General features: G+C 36.9%; 1 protein-coding gene across 1 annotated transcript in view; it reads left to right on the forward strand.

Moving 5' to 3' along the window:
- LOC138164354 (potassium channel subfamily K member 16-like) overlaps positions 1 to 18,026 on the forward strand; it is a 38,874-nt gene extending 20,848 nt beyond the window's left edge. The window contains exons 4-5 of the mRNA XM_069092072.1: positions 1,540 to 1,708; positions 17,175 to 18,026. Coding sequence (XP_068948173.1) covers positions 1,540 to 1,708; positions 17,175 to 17,509 — 504 coding nt within the window. The 3' untranslated portion in view covers positions 17,510 to 18,026. The remainder of the gene's footprint in view (positions 1 to 1,539; positions 1,709 to 17,174) is intronic.
- The last annotated feature ends 297 nt before the right edge of the window (positions 18,027 to 18,323 follow it).

Genomic DNA, 18,323 nt, shown 5'->3' on the forward strand with positions numbered 1-18,323 from the left:
TATCTATCTATCTATCTATCTATCTATCTATCTATCTATCTATCTGTCTGTCTGTCTGTCTGTCTGTCTGTCTGTCTGTCTGTCTATCATGCCCCTGCTGAGATGGCTAGGGCCATAGATTCGACTTCTTCGTATTCTCAATGGCACTTTGCATAAATTGAGGGGTCTGGACTTATGACTGAATGACAGTGGGAAACTTTTGGCATGAAAATTCCCTCACTGATTCATGTTGGCAAATCTGTGACTCAGAGATTTGCCTGGGTCTATTTAAAAGTTAATGGACTTGTCCGTGGTCATTTAGCCGGTTTGTGTCAGAGGGAGGGATTGAACACAGGCCCTTCTGATTATGAGGCTGGCTCGCTATTTACTATACCATACTTCCTTTGCCTTGCATATAGTACAAAATAAATATGTATTGACTGGTTTATTGTGAATCTATTTTATAAATGGAGAAATTGAGAAAAAGAGGTGAAGCAGTTTGCCCTTATCATGCACTGGCTTTGTAACAGATGTAGCAACGGATTCCACAGTTTGGAACTGCATCTACTGTAGTGCCACCTTCAAGGCAAAATTCTTTATTAGAAAACTATGTAATAAACCTAAAGCTGACGTCACAGCACTGTGGGATATCTAGTGTTTAGTAATTTGTTCTAAGTCTTTGGACAGGGTTAATAAATTTTAATATTTCCTCTCTTGACCTTATGCTGATACCTGAAGAATCAGTAAAAAAAAAAAATGACTCTACATTGCTTCCTTCTTTATTACACAAATGGTAATAATAATTATGGCTAACATTGACATAATGTTTTAAAGTTTTCAAAGTGCCTTTACAAATATTATCACATTTAACCCTCCCAACTATCCTGGGTTGTAGGAGTTATTATTATCCACTTCTTACAGGTGAGGGAACTGAGGCACACAGAGAATAAGTGACTTGCCCAATGTCACATGGCTTGGTAGTGATGCAGAATTAGAACTGAGGGCTTCCTGACTCCGAGTGCTATGCTCTATCCAATGTTCTGTCTACTAATTCTGTATTTTCAGAAAATTTTTTTCCTCAGAAAAGAGGAAAAAAAATTTGAAGCTTGGGAGCTATCTCAGGAAAGTGACATTTGACCACTAAAATGAACAACATGGTCTTAAAATATATCTGATTGTCATAGCTCTTAAGACAATGTCAAGCCTATAATGGGTGCCCCCAAAGTCAAGGCTCATGATAATGCATGGACTTAGTCCACCAGTGTGCAATAAAACTTATCATTAGGACTATAAAAAATTGTACCATAAACACTGATTCACCATAGGATGAATAAGTAAGAAGGACGTTCCTAAGACAAATATCTCAATTACAGACTAGAAAATTAAAATTGTTTTTCCCCTCAATTGGTCTTAAAGATATTGGAATAAAATGTGATATTTAAATTCAAAATCCTATTGTTGATTTCATTGCAAACCCTAGACTCCTAGCAGAAGCAATTATTTGAGACATACTAGGTTCATGGTGTACCTAATTTTTATTTCTTTTAATTTTTTTTCTAGAAAAAAATCAAATTTCTGACACTTCTGTTTTTCCTGATGACTGGTATCCTCATATTTCTTGGATTACCACCGATTGTCTTCCACTCAACAGAGGGTTGGACGTATAATGAAGGCATTTATTTTGCATTCATCACTCTAAGCACTGTGGGCTTTGGTGATTATGTAGTGGGTAAGGACTCTCATGTTCATATTTGAAGTAGCTCTTTCATTTAAGGCAGCAGATTGAAATAGGTTTTGAAATAAAGTGTCAACCTGAGATGCATCATGTATTTATTGGAGTTAAGTAGTGTTAAAACTTAAATATACACACACAAACACATACAATAAATATTCAACAACTTCTTATAGTAGCTAGTCAGTTTTATTCAATTCAGGCCCTCTTTATTCAGCTTTCTTCCTCTTATGGGAAGAGGCTAATAACAAAGGAAGGAAAGAAGCAAGCAAGGAAAGAAAGAAAGAAGGAAGGATAGAAGGAAAGAAGGAAGGAAGGAAGGAAGGAAGGAAGGAAGGAAGGAAGGAAGGAAGGAAAGAAGGAAGGAAGGAAGGAAGGAAGGAAGGAAGGAAGGAAGGAAGGAAAGAAGGAAGGAAGGAAAAAAGGAAGGGAAAAAAAGGAACAAGTATTTATAAGTGCTTACTATATGCCAGTCACAGTGCTAAGTGCTTAACAAATATTGTCTCATCTGATTCCCACAACAACCCTAAAAGGTAGGTGCCATTATTATCTCCATAGATGAAACTGAGTGACTTGACCAAAACCGGTAAGTATCTGAATCAAAATTTGAACCAACATCTTTCTTATCCAGGCTCAGCACCCTAACCACTGCAGCTCCTAGCAGCTAGAGGAATGAAATGTGCAAAAAAAAAATCATTGTAATGAAAATAGCAGAGCCAGTTAAGCTATCTTATTCTTCACATTCTGTGATTTTGTTAGCATGAGGACATTCATATGAGGAGTCTCTTTACCTACTCTGATCCATCTTTTTGACTCAGTAGTTAAGCCTAGGACATTTCCTGTCCTTGGTTATAGTTTATAGGTTACATGACTTGTCCAGAAAACTTGCCCCCAAACATGGGTAGATACGTGAAGGACACATACATGGGTGAAGAGCCAGTCAGGTTCAAGTATCACCTCTGACACATACCGGCTGTATGACTCTGGTCAGGTCATTTAACTTCTTACTGTACTCAGGTGGTTCTCTGAGACTATAGATTACACTGATGGAGGGGATTCCTCAGCAGGCATTTCCTATACCAATGAAATCAGAAACAACTTCTAATAGGTATTCTTGCTTCCTAAAAATCAGTGTGCCAAATAAAGGGAAAAAGAATACTTAGAAATTATGTTTTCAAGCAAGCATCTACAAACCAAAGTTGTTAGCCAAGAGGTTCCATTTATGGAGGGGACTTCCATACTGGCAAAAGCTCCTTTTTGTGTAATACATATCGAATGAGGGAAGCCACAAGTCTATATTTCAATGAGAAGTTCCCCTCCAAATTCCCAGCAGTTCAGGGATACTTCTAGAAAACCATCATTTTTTTTTGATGTTTCATTGTGGTGTAGTGATTACTCTATATTTGAAAAGACTATAGCAGAATTTTAAGTGCTCTGGTAAGTATCATTACGTGGAAAAGATTTTGAGTATGAACTCAGTTACAGATTGCAGAGAGCCTTATTGCTCACAAACTGGTGATGTGAAACAAAACTTTGGATGTCATAGTCAACCATTAAATAATGATATTCCCATTGCAAAAGTTATTTTTTTTTATCAAATGCTTTAGTAACTTCTAGTTTACATCATTCATTTCTGAAAGATTTTGAATTAAAAATTTTCTCCCTGTTTTTTTCCTTACCCACTACCCCAAAATAGCGATACCACTGGATATCTCCCTCCTCTAAACTGCTCTCTCCAATATCTTCTCCCATTCCCCCTCCAACTTTCCAGTAGGGCATGGTGGATCTCTATGCCCCACTGCCTGTATATCTTGTTTCCCAGTTACATGTAAAATAATATTAATAATAGTATATATATATATATACATATATATATTTTGAATATTTGATTTTAAAGCTTTGAATTCAAAATTCATTCTCTTCCTCCCTTGTCACCACGCTTAAGATAAGCAATTCAATATAGGTTGTACATGTGTAGCTATGCAGAACATTTCCATGGTAGATATATTGTAAAAGACTGACTATATTTGCCTCCCTCCCATCCCACCTCCCACTTGTTCTATTCTCTACTTTGATCCTGTCCTTTTTCAAAAGTGGGTGCTTCCAAATTCCCTCTCCCTCAGCCTGCCCTCCCTTCCATCACCCCCCTCTTATCCCCTTCCCTCCTACTCTCCTGTAGGGTGAGATACCCTATTTAGTGTATGTCATTCCCTCCCTAAGCCACATTCAATGAGAATAAGGTTGACCCATTCCCTTTTGTCTTCCTGTTCTTCCCCTCCATTGTGACCATTTTCCCTTGCCTCTTCTGTATGAGATAGTTTACCCAATTCTGTCTCTCCCTATCTCCTCTCTATTACTCTCTCACCTTTTAAGTATCATCCCTTCCTATTAAATTGGTCCTGTGCCCTCTATGTATTCCTCTACAATTATATACATACATTCACATATGTATTCATATGGCCATATACCCTCCTATATAGACATATATGTATGTATGCATATACACACACATTTCTATTCCCTTCAACTATTCTCATACTTAGAAAAGTTTCATAAGTTACAATTATCACTTTTCCATGTAGGGATGTAATTAGTTCAACTTTGATAAGTTCCTTATGATTTCTTTTCCCTGTTTACCTTCTCATGCTTCTCCTGCTTCTTGTATCTGAATGTCAAATTTTCTATTCAACTCTGGTTTTTTCAGCAAGAATGCTTGAAAGTCCTCTATTCCACTGAATGACCATATTTTCCCCTGAAACATGATGCTCCATTTTGCTAGGTAGGTGACTCTTAGTTTTAATCCCAGCTCCTTTGACCTCCGAAATATCATATTCCAAGCCCTTTGATCCCTCAGTGTAGAAGCTGCCAGATCCTGGGTTATCCTGATTGTGTTTCCACAATATTCAAATTGTTTCTTCCTGGCTGCTTGTAATATTTTCACCTTGATCTGGGAACTCTGGAGCCTGGCTATAATATTCCTAGGAGTTTTCTTTTGGGGATCTTTTTCAGGAGGTGATCAGTGGATCCTTTCAATCTCTATTTTGCCCTCATACCATTAGGGCAATTTTCCTTGAGAATTTCTTGAAGGATGATTTCTAGGTTCTTTTTTTTTGATCATGGCTTTCAGGCAGTCCATTAATTTTTAAATGATCTCTCCTGGATCTATTTTCCCGGTCAGTGGTTTTCCCCATGAGATATTTCACATTGTTTCTATTTGTTCATTTGTTTGGATCTGTTTAATAGTTTCTAGATTTCTCATAAAGTCACTAGCTTCCATTTGCTCCAATCTAATTCTGAAGGAATGATTCTCTTCAGTGAGCTTTTGAGATTCTTTTTCCATCTGGCAAATTTGGCTTTTTAAAGCATTCTTCTCCTCAGTTGGCTTTTTGAGCCTCTTTTGCCATTTGAGTTAGTCTGTTTTTTAAGGTGTTATTTTCTTCAGTCAAGTTGTTGACTCTCATTTCATAATTTTCTTGCATCATTCTCATTTCTCTTCCCAATTTTTCCTCCACTTCTCTTATTTGGTTTTCACAATCCTTCTTAAGCTTTCCTATTTCCTGTAACCACCTCATATTTTTTCTTGGAAGCTTTTGATACAGGAGTTCTGAAATCATTGTCTCTCTCTTATTCCATGCTTTGATCCTTTTTGTCCCCCAAATAGGATGTAAAGTTGGGTTGCTTTTTTGCTTTGCTTCCTTTGTCTGCTCATGTTGCCACTCAATTACTTGACTTTTCGGCTTTTTGCCATGGTAGGTCTCTGCCACCAGACAGGGAAGCTTTGTCACCAATGCTGGGGTTTTCTCAGTTGCTGAAGGTATTATTTGTCTGCCCTCTCTGAAGCATCCACACACTCTGGCAAGCTTGTTGCACACCCCAGGACCTCCACCCTAGACTGCAATACAGATCCAAGCAGATTAAAGCAAGAGTGATTACCCCTCAGACTGGTTTCTTGGTCCCCCTATAATCTGCAGGCCAGGAGCTGAAGCTGCCACCTGGTGGTGGCTGCAAGGTCGAGGTGCCTCAGCCACATCTCACCCTGGGGGCAAAGGCCGATGGCACTCCCAAAGTACTGTATCCCATAGTCCACACTGCACTGACCTCTCACTTTGTCCTTAGCATCTATGTGTTGATAATTCTGGAAACTACTATAGCTGCAGGTGATCTGAAGTCCCTCTAGCTGGCGGCTCATCAGACCTACCCTGATGCTAAAACCTCTGGTTCAACTGGAGCTGGGGTGGGCTCCCAGAGCACTGTGCTGGCCACTTCCTGCTGACCTGCCAGGCTGTCCTCAGTGGTCGCTTAGCTCCTCTGTGTCATTTTGTGGGTTCTGTAACTCCAAAGTTTGTTCAGAGTCACCCTTTACATGAATTGGAGGAGGTGGGAGCCAGAGCCCCATCGAAGTCCTGTTTCTACTCTGCCATCTTGACTTCTCGCCATATAAGTTATTTTTTAACATCTAGTCTGAAGAACATGAATGTAACACCTTATTTAAATTTACATATTAATATATTATTATATCACTTAATTATATTTATATAATCAATTAACTATATCAGTTAATGTATCACTTTAATTACAGTCATAAAAGAAATATGAAAAAGACAGGCAACATGGCATAAAAGAAAGAACTCTAAAGTTGGGAGACCTGGGTTTTGTTCCTAGGTTTGTGTGTAACTAACTGTGTGAAAATTCAGTTAACATTAGTTGCTTTAGTGCCTTAGTTTCACACTCTGTAAAATTATGAACTAGAATACATTTATGTTATCCAGCTTTCTTTTTCTTATGGGAAGAGGCTAACAGAGAAGGAAAGAAGGAAAGAAATAATTTGAAGAAAGAAATTGCTATATGCTAGGCACTATGTTAAGTACTGGTGATGCCAGTAAAAGCAGAAAGAAAGACAGTCCTGCCCTCAAGAAGTTTATATTCTAATTGGAGGAAGTTGTTGTTGTTCAATCATTTTACTTGTATCCAAGTCTTTGTGATCCCATTTGGGGTTTTCTAGGCAAAGATTTACTTCTCCAGCTCATTTTACAGATGAGGAACTGAGGCAACCAGGGATAAGTGAGTTGCCCAGGGTCACATAACTAGTAAGTGTCTGAGGCCAGATTTGAACTCTGGAAGAAGAGTCTTCACAACTCCAGGCTTAGCATTGTATCCACTCCTGAAAATCCTGGGAGGAGCAGGAATGGTACTTGATGCAGAGGTTTTGAAGTCTGGAAGTGAGGATATAGGACCAGGAGGGGAATAAAGCCTGGCTTAGGATCCTCCCCAAAATGGAAGCTTCAGAGGGAACACAGCAATTGAAGAAGGTGGGGGAAGGGGTAGGTCTTACTGAAGGATTTTCCAAATTAAAAAGATTTCTCCCAGCTAAAAGAATCTTTGATGAAGGCCACAAGAAAATTGCCAGCATCCAACTGCCCAACCACAGAAACAAATTTCTTATTTCTCATATTTGCTATAAAGATTAACTCTATATTTTTGGTGTACCTTATCAAAAATACTGCATTGAGACTGCAGGAAATTCTTTGACCAATTGCTGTCACATATAGGATAACTGAGTGTAGTAAATAAAAATAAAAACTTTTGACAGAGGGCCATGACATCCCAACAAGTTGGTCTCACAAACAGCTTTGCAGAAGAATAAAAGAGAAATTGTTTTGTTCGATCAGCAGAGCCCCTCCTGTCTCAGGATGCTTGATTTTTAGAGCTAGGAGATAACTAAAAGGTCATTTAAAAGAGACCCATAATTTTATAGAAGAAGAAACTAAAGTCTAGAGATATGGGGCTTGCCCTAGGTCACACAGCTTGTTATCATTGTTCATTTTTCATTTTTTTTAAAGCAATTGGGGTTAAGAAACTTGCTCAAGGTTACACGGCCAGGTGTTTCTGGGTGGGTGCTAAGTGTCTGAGCCCGGATTCAATCCCAGGTCATCCTGACTCTGGGACCGGTGCTCTAACTCACTGCACTACCTGGACGCCCCCATTTTTCATTTTTGAAGATGACCAATGACATCATGGGGTGATGTCTTGGCTTGTGTGTGAATTGGATTTAAGTGAGGTCACACAGCTATCTAGTTACTGGCTGAGTAACTATTCATCATTTTCAGTAACTACATGATGGGGTCCACTCTCAGTATCTTAAAAAGAGAGAACATGGCAGTGGTAACTAATTAGGCAGGGCAACAAGAGATTTTCCCCAGGTGTTGGCATCTGGAAAAGTACAATTCTTCCCCACAGGGGAGGACATCCTCTTCATCCCCTACCCCAAATAATATGATTAAATTTATGCTCTGAGTCTAACACCTCTCAAGTGATGGATAGCATGTTTTATTTTGAGTCCTCTGGAACTGCACTTGGTCCTGATATTGATCAGAGTTCCTAAACCTTTCAAAGTTGTTTGTCTTTGGATTATTGCTATTATTATATATGTTGTTCTACTTGTTCTCATTTCATTTTGCATCAGTTCATACAAATCCTCCTATGTTTTCTGAAGCCATCCCCTTCATCATTTCTTATAGAACAATAATATTCTATTACATCACGTTCCACTGGCCTCCTGGCTGTTCCCAAAAAGACCTTCTGTCTCTCTGCTCAGGGCATTCTCTCTGGCTATCCCCCATGCCTGGAACACTCTCCTTACTCCCCTAGATTACTGACCTCTCCAGATTCCTTTAAGTCCCAACTAAAATCCTGCCTTCCACAGGAAGTCTTTCCCATCCCTCTTAAGTCCAGTGCTTACACTGTCTTAATTATTTACTATTTATCCTGAATAGAGTTTGCTTTCCATATATTCATTTGCATATTTTCTCCCTTATTAGATTGAAAACTCCTTGAGGTTAGGAACTGTCTTTTGCCTCTTTTTGTATCCCCAGTGCTTAGCAAAGTGTCTGGCATATTATAGGCACTTAATAAAGATTGAATGATCCAATATACACATAAGTTTCTCAGCCATTCCCCAACTGATGGACACCTTCTCAGAAGCTGGTTTAATTTCTACAATTCAAATGCACTTGAACACTATTCACTCTATGTCAGAATTTAATATAAGGTAGGTCTCTAGATGGAAGTCGGTTTAATGAAATACAAAAAGAATTTCAATATAAAACTATCTCATCTGGGAAGTTTTTCACAATCTCAGAATGTTATAGCTAGAGGGGCTCAGATTTTCCATGTATTATAAAAAGTAAATGAATATATTTGCAATTTTCCCCATAGGTGAGACTGAATTTCCATTCCTTGAATTTGATTGCATATGGATTTCTATTTCTTTATTTAATTATAAATTCATTTCTTTCTATTCTGTAGATATCCTTAAGGTTGAGTTTCTACAAAGAGGTCACCCATAGCTTATTTCAATATTTTGATGGATGTACAGTCTCATCAATGTGACAACTCTAATCTTTCTTAGCCTTCTTGTTCTGTGTTAACTTTTATCCTATTGGAGAGGTATACAGTCAAAATTCTACGGACCTCCCTATAGATTTCTTGCCTTTGGGTGAAAATTGGTTTTTATACATGCTACTCTTAAATTACCCTCACTCTCACTATGTGACTATCCTTTTCCAGACATCCATCTCTCTAATCAAATCCTTTATAAGGCTTCTCCAGAGTAATTCTTCAATGGTTAAAAAAATGCACCAGTCCATTAACAATCATCAAGCACTTCTCCATTGTCTTTTGTGTGATATGTAACTTAATTTTTTTTTTTAAATTTATGTTTATTTTTAGTTTACATCATTCATTTTCACAAGATTTTGAGTTACAAACTTTCTCCCCATTTTTCCCCAACCCACCATCCCAAAACAGTGATCTCACTGAATATCCCCTCCCCCAATCTGCTCTCTCCCATATCTTCCTCCATTCCCCTCCGACTTTCCAGTAGGGCATGGTGGATCTCTATGCCCCAGTGCCTGTATATCTTATTTCCCAGTTACATGTAAAATAATAATTATATATATTTTAAACATTTGATTTTAAAACTTTGAATTCTAGATTCTTTCCCTTCCTCTCTCATCACCCACCCTTACTGGGAGGATAAGCAGTTCAGTACAGGTTTTACATGTGTAGCTATGCAAAACATTTCCATAGTGGATATATTATGAAAGACTGACTATGTTTCCCTCCCTCCTATCCCACCCCCACTAATTCTATTCTCTACTTTGATTCTGTCCCTTTTCAAAATTGTGTGCTTCCAAATTCCCTCCCCCCAAGCCTGCCCTCCCTTCCACTATCCCCCCTCTCATCACCTTCTCCCCTACTCTCCTGTAGGGTGAGATACCCTATTTAGTGTGTATGTCATTCCCTCTCTAAGCCAAATTCAATGCAAATAAGGTTGACTCATTCCCTTTTGCCTTCCTATTCTTCCCCTCCGTTGTAACAGTTTTCCCTTGCCTCTTCTATATGAGATAATTTACCCCATTCTGTCTCTCCCCATCTGCTCTCATTATATTCCTCTCTCACCTCTTACTTTCAATTTCACCTTTTAAGTATCATCCCTTCCTATTAAATTGGTCCCATGCCCTCTATCTATGTATACCTGTACACACATATATACACACTCACATATGTATTCATACAACCACATACCCTCCTATATAGACATATATGTATGTATGCATATATAGATACATTTCTATTCCCTTCAACTATTCTCATACTGAGAAAAGTTCCATAAGTTACAATTATTGTTTTTCCATGTAGGAATGTAAATAGTTCAACTTTGATAAGTTCCTTATGATTTCTTTTCACTCTTTACCTTCTCATCCTTCTCTTGCTTCTTGTATCTAAATGTCAAAATTTCTATTCAATTCTGTTTTTTCATCAAGAATGCTTGAAAGTCCTCTATTCCACTGAGTAACCATATTTTCTCCTGAAACATGATACTCTGTTTTGCTGGGGAGGTAATTCTTGGTTTTAATCCCAACTCTGACCTCCAGAATATCATATACCAAGCCTCAGTGTAGAAGCTGCCAGATCCTGTGTTATCCTGATTGTGTTTCCACAATATTGAAATTGTTTTTTCCTGGCTTCTTGTAATATTTTCTCCTTGATCTGGGAACTCTGGAAACTGGCTATAATATTCTTAGGAGTTTTCTTTTTGAGATCTTTTTCAGGAGGTGATCAACAGATTCTTTCAACCTCTATTTTGCCCTCTGATTCTAAAACATCAGGGCAATTTTTCTTGAGAATTTCTTGAAGGATGATTTTTAGGTTCTTTTTTTGATCATGGCTGTCAGGTAGTCCAATAATTTTTAAATTATCTCTCCTGGATCTACTTTCCAGGTCAGTGTTTTTTTCCCATGAGATATTTCACATTGCCTTCTATTCTTTCATTTGTTTGGATCTTTTTAATAATATCTTGATTTCTCATAAAGTCACTAGCTTCCATTTGCTCCTATCTAATTCTAAAGGAAAGATTTTCTTCAGTGAGCTTTTGAGATTCTTTTTCCATCTGGCAAATTCGGCTTTTTAAGGCATTCTTCTCCTCATTGCCTTCTTGAGCCTCCTTTGCCATTTGAGTTAGTCTATTTTTTAAGGTGTTATTTTCTTCAGTCAGGTTGTTGACTCTCATTTCATAATTTTCTTGCATCATTCTCATTTCTCTTCCCAATTTTTCCTCCACTTCTCTTATTTGGTTTTCAAAATCCTTCTTTAGCTCCTCTCTTTCCTGTAACCAGTTCATATTTTTCTTGGAAGCTTTTGGTGCAGGAGTTCTGACATCATTATCTCTCTCTTATTCCATTTTTTGATCCTTTTTGTCCCCCAAATAGGAGTGTAAACTTTAATTCTTTAAAGATTCATATTTCATGATTTGCAAACCATAAAGCATCATTGGAAGTAATATTTATAATGAAAAGTAAGTCTTTGTTTCAGGAAGGAGAAGTCATTAAAAGCGCTGAACAGTTTCCCAAAGGCAATGGAGGCCACTCTGTTTCACCTAGTCAATTATTCTTGTATCAGTTAATTGGCCAGTAATTAATGCAGTGTTATATGGGTGTATGTATGTATGGGGGTGGGGGAGGAGGCAGAGGCATAGAAAGTCAGAGACTTAGACACAGAGAGATCCAGAGAGAGAGAGAGAGAGAGAGAGAGAGAGAGAGAGAGAGAGAGAGAGAGAGAGAGCACAACTCTGCGGACTGTCCATCCAAATGAACATCATTATCTGTACATTAGACCTTCTTCATCCATGTGAGTGTTACTTTATGAATAGTTAGGTTGAACTCTTTTGAATGATTATAGATCTTTTTTAAGTGATTCAGTAATGCTCCAGGGCTTGATGCAATTAATACAATATCATCTTCAAAAAAGAATATCTGGGTTACAGGGAATCCCTTTGTAATTTATTCCCTTCCCTGGACACCTGCATGACAATAATAAATATCTACAGCAAACAAAAAGCTTCGCTGTTTTATGTTTCACTTAATATTAATAATCAGAGTTGTTAAAGTTTTCTCTGTTAATCTTTTCAAGAATTTTGTCTTTCCTTCCATTGTTTCTAGTTGTTTTATAAGGAGATACTGCTCATAATCTTCCTCCATTCTCCTCTGTTAAATATTATAAGTGAATTTGTTTTCTAAACAAGTGTTACCATTGCTTGTCATTGATTTCAAGTGTTTGCTCTCCAAGGAATTTTCTTGTTATTTGTTTTTGTTTTGGTCTCTTCATTGTCCTGACTGATTTTCATTGTTAGGCTTCCTTAGAAAATGATGATAGTATACATTGTCAATTGTTTTCCTAACTATTTCTCATTTTTCAGTGTTAACACTGTTTAAATAGGTCAAATTGGAGTTGCCAATGTCCCATGTAGTATCTTCTCATCTTGATTAATTTCATAAGGAGTTTTGTCTATGCTCTAACGAATTAATATTCTGCATACACATAGGACTTTTTCAGAAATGGCACACATTACAAACTAGTGATTTCCCAACTTAAAATAAAATTTACAAATTGTGATGTTATTCATTGTTCACCACGTTTAATATTTCCCTATTTTTTTTAAAGAAAGCGCTCATTATATAAATGCTTGAGTTGTCAAAAAGTTGATGAGCCTCTGACTACTCTCATTTGTTACTCATAAGTCATATTTTTAGACATTTTTTGCTTTCCTTCTTTATGATTACATTTGCAGTGAAGTAACCGAATATTAAAATGTATGTTGATCTCGTTTAGATTTTTTACCAAGTTTTTTTGGAGAGTTTCTTTACCTCTCTATCATCAACAATAGATGTTGAAATATGAACTACACTTCTCTTTATGATGGTTTTGTTTATTTGTTTGTTTTTTGGTTTGTTTGTTTTTTTGCAAATGCTCATAATCAAAAGCAATGCCTGCTGAACCAGTATCCTTTGAAAGTATATTTCCCACAGAGTATGACCTAAAACCAGCAAAATTCTAAGTTCAAAAAGAGAATAAGAAAAAGAAATTAGCAGTTACTCCAGTGTTAACAAAGTAGCCAAGGATGGAGAAGTGAAGTCCCACTAAATGCTTAGAGTCAAAAGCAAAGCCTTATTCCTGAGAGAATTCTCTCTTACTAATGAGTTCAATTTCCAGGGTCTCTGGGGAAAAGTTTGCCTTTTGACCATATACACTGATGTGGTATTTGTTGAGATGGGGTGGGAAATTTTCTACAAACTAGGTCTTGGAGGACAGAAATCTAGATGAGACATATGACTCACTAGGCTGTATTCCAGTCTCTACCACTATCTCCCTTGTTGGTACTAGATAAATTATTTAATCTCTCTGTACTCCATTTATCTGCTACAAAATGGAAACAATGAAATTTAACAATCATTGGTTTTTCAAAAGCTATTTGGATGAAAGTCACTTTAATACATAAATACCAAAGATTATGGAGAGGACTAAATCCAAGATTCTTGCATTACCTGTCTAGTGATTGTTTATGTCAACATTATGCAATGTTTATGATCTAAATGTGCCTGTAGACATATTGCATTACAAATACTTTTAACTAATTCAACAGGACCAAAATCATTCAGATTTCACTGGAAAACAGATTACTTTAGGCTAATTAAATGGTATGGCTTTACTTAAAATGGCAGGTATTCAACTTTGGATGATATTAAACTATTTGTATTATATGGAACATGTCTTGATCCATTGGCTTAGAAGATTGCTAGTTATATTCTGTTGTGTAAGAAGAAAAAATTCACTGATTATTTAAGGTTGTTTTTTTTCCAGTCTATTCCATTAATTATTCCAGTTTATTATTGTTATTATAAATGAATTATATTATTTATTTCCAGTTAGTAAACCTTGGCCTTGACAAAATCATAAGCAAATTGTGTTTTCCCACCAGCTGGCAAGAATAGATTGTTAATAGACAATTGTTTTGTATGGAAACAGGATTTCCACCTATTCCCCTCAGAAGCCAGCTCATTAAGTAACTGTGAGGAGCCAAAATTAGACTGTCCTGGGACCGTATGTGTTAATGCTTCATTTAAATAGATTCTGTGGATATGTTCTGGCTTGACAAGCTGCAGGACTCCACATGTATCCCAATTCTGTCTTTGGCAGACTCCTAAATCATATTCTAAATGGTTAATGTTCTTACTGACAACAGTATCTATATTTGAAAGGCCCCAGAGGTGAGGTGGGGAGGACAGTGGGGAAATAAAGCATATATAATTTTCTTGTTGGTTATTTCATGAGATCACAAACAGCAACATAGAGCTTCAGTGGTTGTGAAAATGACATTATTCCTTGACATTTATAGCTGCATTAAATGAAGCAGAGTGACCCTATATCCAAAGCTGTCAGAACCTGAAAGAGAAAACTAGTGAAATTGTTGGGAATGAAAGCCTATGATATTGATGACAATGGTGATGGTAATTGACATTTATATAAAAATGGAAATGCTTCTGAATCTATGATTACATTTGTATGGGGGTGTTTCCAGTGAGAAAACTTCTTCACCAGGGCAAATCCTCAATGTTATGCAGTTTATAGTTCTAGAGAGTTGCCTGAGAAATCTAGCAACTTGCTCAAAGTCACAACCCCAATGTTTTGTCAGAGACAGTCTTCTATTCCATATCTTCTTGACTTTTAACTCTGGCTCTATATTAAATATGCCATGCTTTCTAGAGACATTTATATAGTACTTTAAAATTTTCCAAGGACTTTATATACATGATCTTATTTAAACACCCTAAGAACTATGTGAGGTAGGGGCTGTAAAGCATTATTATCCTCACTTTATAGATGAGGAAATTGAGATTCAGAGATTGTGATTTTGCCATGGTCACTTAACTAGCAAGTGGTAAAGGTAGGATCTGAACTTGGATCTTCCTGGGTTCCAACACTCTATCCACCATGTCCAACTGACAGGGTGTATCATTATTCCATTAATATGGGCCTGTTTTGGAAAAATTTTGTATAATGTAATAGGTGTGTGTATAAAATTTTTCTCCAATTACATGCAAAAACAATTTTTAACATTTGTTTTTAAAAAATTTTTGAGTTCCAAATTCTTCAGCTCTTTCCCTTCCCTCCTTCCATCATTGAGAAGGCAAGCAAATTGATATAGGTTGTACATGTATAGTTATGAAAAACGTATTTCCATGTTAGTCACATTGTAAAAGAAAACCAATTTTTAAAAGCAAGACAAATAAAATAAAGAAAAAGTATGCTTTGATCTTTATTCAGAAAATTTTTCATTGAAAGTCCTTCAGAATCATCTGGCATCATTGTATTGCTGAGAATAGTTGAATCTTTCATAGCTGATCATCATACAATACTGCTGTAATTGTGTACAATGTTACCTTGGTTCTGTTCAGTTCACTTTGCATCAGTTCATGTAAATCTTTTCAAATTTTTCTGAAAGTATCCTGTTCATCATTTCTTATAACACAATAGTATTTCATCACAATCATGTTTTGTGTAATAGATTTATCTATTTTCAATTCTAATTTTAAAATTATCAGGCAATAGTAATAGAAAATTGATAGGTATCTGAAATATTAGTTGGCTCTTTGGGGTACCCAGAGAAAAAGCACCCAAAGCCAAGCAGCTGGGGTCAATGTATTTCCAAAGGGTCTTTTCAACCTGGGATTCAAATGACAGTTGTACTTAACCTTAAGTCATGGGTAATTTGATTTCTATGAGCTAAGTCATGTTTTCTTATTAATAAACATTTTCATATATTTTTTAGAATCTTCTTCATTTCTTATTGTTTTACAGCTGGAAAACAAACAAGATTGATGTTTGGGAGACTTGGGTTGTGATCATTTTGCTAAGTCACTGTGTGACCTTGGGAAAGTCACTGAGCTAATCTGGGACTCAGTTTCATCATCTATAAAATAATCTCTAAGATCTTTTCTGTCTCTTTAAGTTTATGATTAATGCAGTTAATTTTCCTTATTTATTACTGAATGGCCTCTAAAGTATTATTCTGATGTCTTGGGATGTAAAGGTGCTCCTGAATTATTGAAGGTATTTCAATGCTGGTATAAGCTCTGGCAGATTCTAAAAACCTGGAAAGGCTTGGTCAGGTAATAGATTGTATGTTGGTCATCTGAGTCAGTCAGTCAATAAACATTTATTAAACACCTCCCTACTATACAAAGAATGGCAAGAGATAGCCCCTGCTCTCAAAGAGATCACAGTCTAATGGACATGCAAAAACACTATCAACTATGTACAAAGATGCTATATACTAGGCAAATTTGTGGTAATCAGCAGAGGGAAGGCATTAGAAGTAAGGGGAATTGGGAAAGGCTTCCTGTAGAAGGCAGGATTTGAATTAGGACTTGAAGGAAGTCAAGAGGCAGAGATGAGGATGATGAGAATTCCAGGTCTGAGGGACATCCAGGAGTAGTGTCTTGTGTAGGGAACAATAAGGAGACCAATGTCAGTGGAGCACAGAGTATTTGGGTGGGTGGGAAGAATTGAAAAGGGAAACCAGGTCTGGAGTCAGGAAGATATGAGTTCAAATGTGGCCTCAGATACTTACTAGCTCTGTGACCTTGGGCAAGTCACTTAACCCTTTTTGCCTCAGTTTCTTTATTTCTGAAATGAACTGGAGATGAAAATGGCAAACTATTCCAACATCCTTGCTAATCCCAAAAGGGGTCATGAAGAATAGGCTATGACTGAAACGACTGAACAATTTTAAAGCATGAGAAGACTGGAAAGGCAAGGGTGCTGGACTAGCTGATTTGAAGGTTGTGAAAAGCTGTGAATACCATCTGAGGATAATAATTGCTAAGTCTGGAGAGGCCATTACCAGGTTGGGCACAGGTGATAAAATTTTCAGCCACAGTAATCCTCAAAGCCCACATACTATTCATAGAAGGGTTGTATCTACCCCCTAAAATGAGGGTTACTTGAAGAAGTGAAGGTTATTAAATGGAGAATGCCCCCTGCTATGATGGGAAATTGGTATGTGTATGAAGAAAGAAACATAGACACTAAAGTCAATTTTTGTTGATTTACTTCCTAATTCTAGGTGTTCAGCCTGGGAAACAATACTGTTCCTATTATCGAGCCCTGGTGGCCATTTGGATTCTCTTTGGCCTTGCCTGGATTGCTCTTCTATTTAATTTGTTGACCAAATTTTTGGAAGACACAGAAAAAAAGATAGCTGAGGACCTCCACAAAATAGGAAAAGTAGGAAGAGAAAATGGGAGAAGCCTGAAAAGATTCCACTGTGCGAGCCCTTCTCCTAATGAGACCTTACCACTGGACACTAAAGAAAGTTCTCAGAAATTTATTTTGGAAACAGCAGAAAAAGACAATGGAGAAGAGAAAGAAACAAGTTTTCTTTGTGAATCAGTCTTGTGATGCCTCTTGAACTGAAATTATATTGTGATGTTTTGTGAGCTATGTTTTGTAAAAGGTTATTTTGAGGAGAAGATGAGAGTCATGCAGAATTGTGGGTCCCCATTTCTTTGTATCAAACCTTTTTTGTATAGGCTTCTATAATCACAATGACAAATGTGATCATACTTGTAGTTGACAGGACCCAATTCTGCATGGTGGGCTTAGATATCTTCTTTTTCCATCTATACTTTTAGTATTTATATAAAAGAGAAAAACTCATATATATGGAATTGTTGAGATTCTTGAGTTGGTGATTAACAACTGAAGCAGAGGCCCTTCTGACTGCTAAATATTAAGTGGGTGAAATCACATTAGTCTAGCTTTCTTATGCCATTGTAACAGAGCATCATAGAAAGAGACCCTAATATCAAATACCTTCTTGAGGGAGGGGGAGGAGAGAGATGGGAAGAAAATTTGGAACTCAAAATGTTATGGAAGTGAATGTTGAAAACTAAAAATAAATAATTTTTTTAAAAGGGAGACCCTAGAAATCACCCTCATTTTATAGACAAAAACCCCCAAAATGAGAACCAGGGAAGTTAAGTGATTTGGCCAAGACAGAACAGAGTCAGTTAATGACTTAGTTCCCCATTCAATTCAACTCAACATGCATTTATTAATTGCCTACTATGAACAAGGTATTATGTTAGGTTCTGGTGATATGGAAACAAAAATGAAAATGTCCCCACCCTCAGGGAATTTATATTCTTCTTGGGGGACAATATCCAAGGTCCTGCTGCCATGCTACTCCTTTTCTAAGTCCTTCTGGGGGGCA

Source organism: Petaurus breviceps, unplaced genomic scaffold (assembly GCF_028583685.1).
Source record: "Petaurus breviceps papuanus isolate PSGF00001 unplaced genomic scaffold, PetGlider_PUasm1.0 189, whole genome shotgun sequence".
NCBI lineage: Eukaryota > Metazoa > Chordata > Mammalia > Diprotodontia > Petauridae > Petaurus > Petaurus breviceps.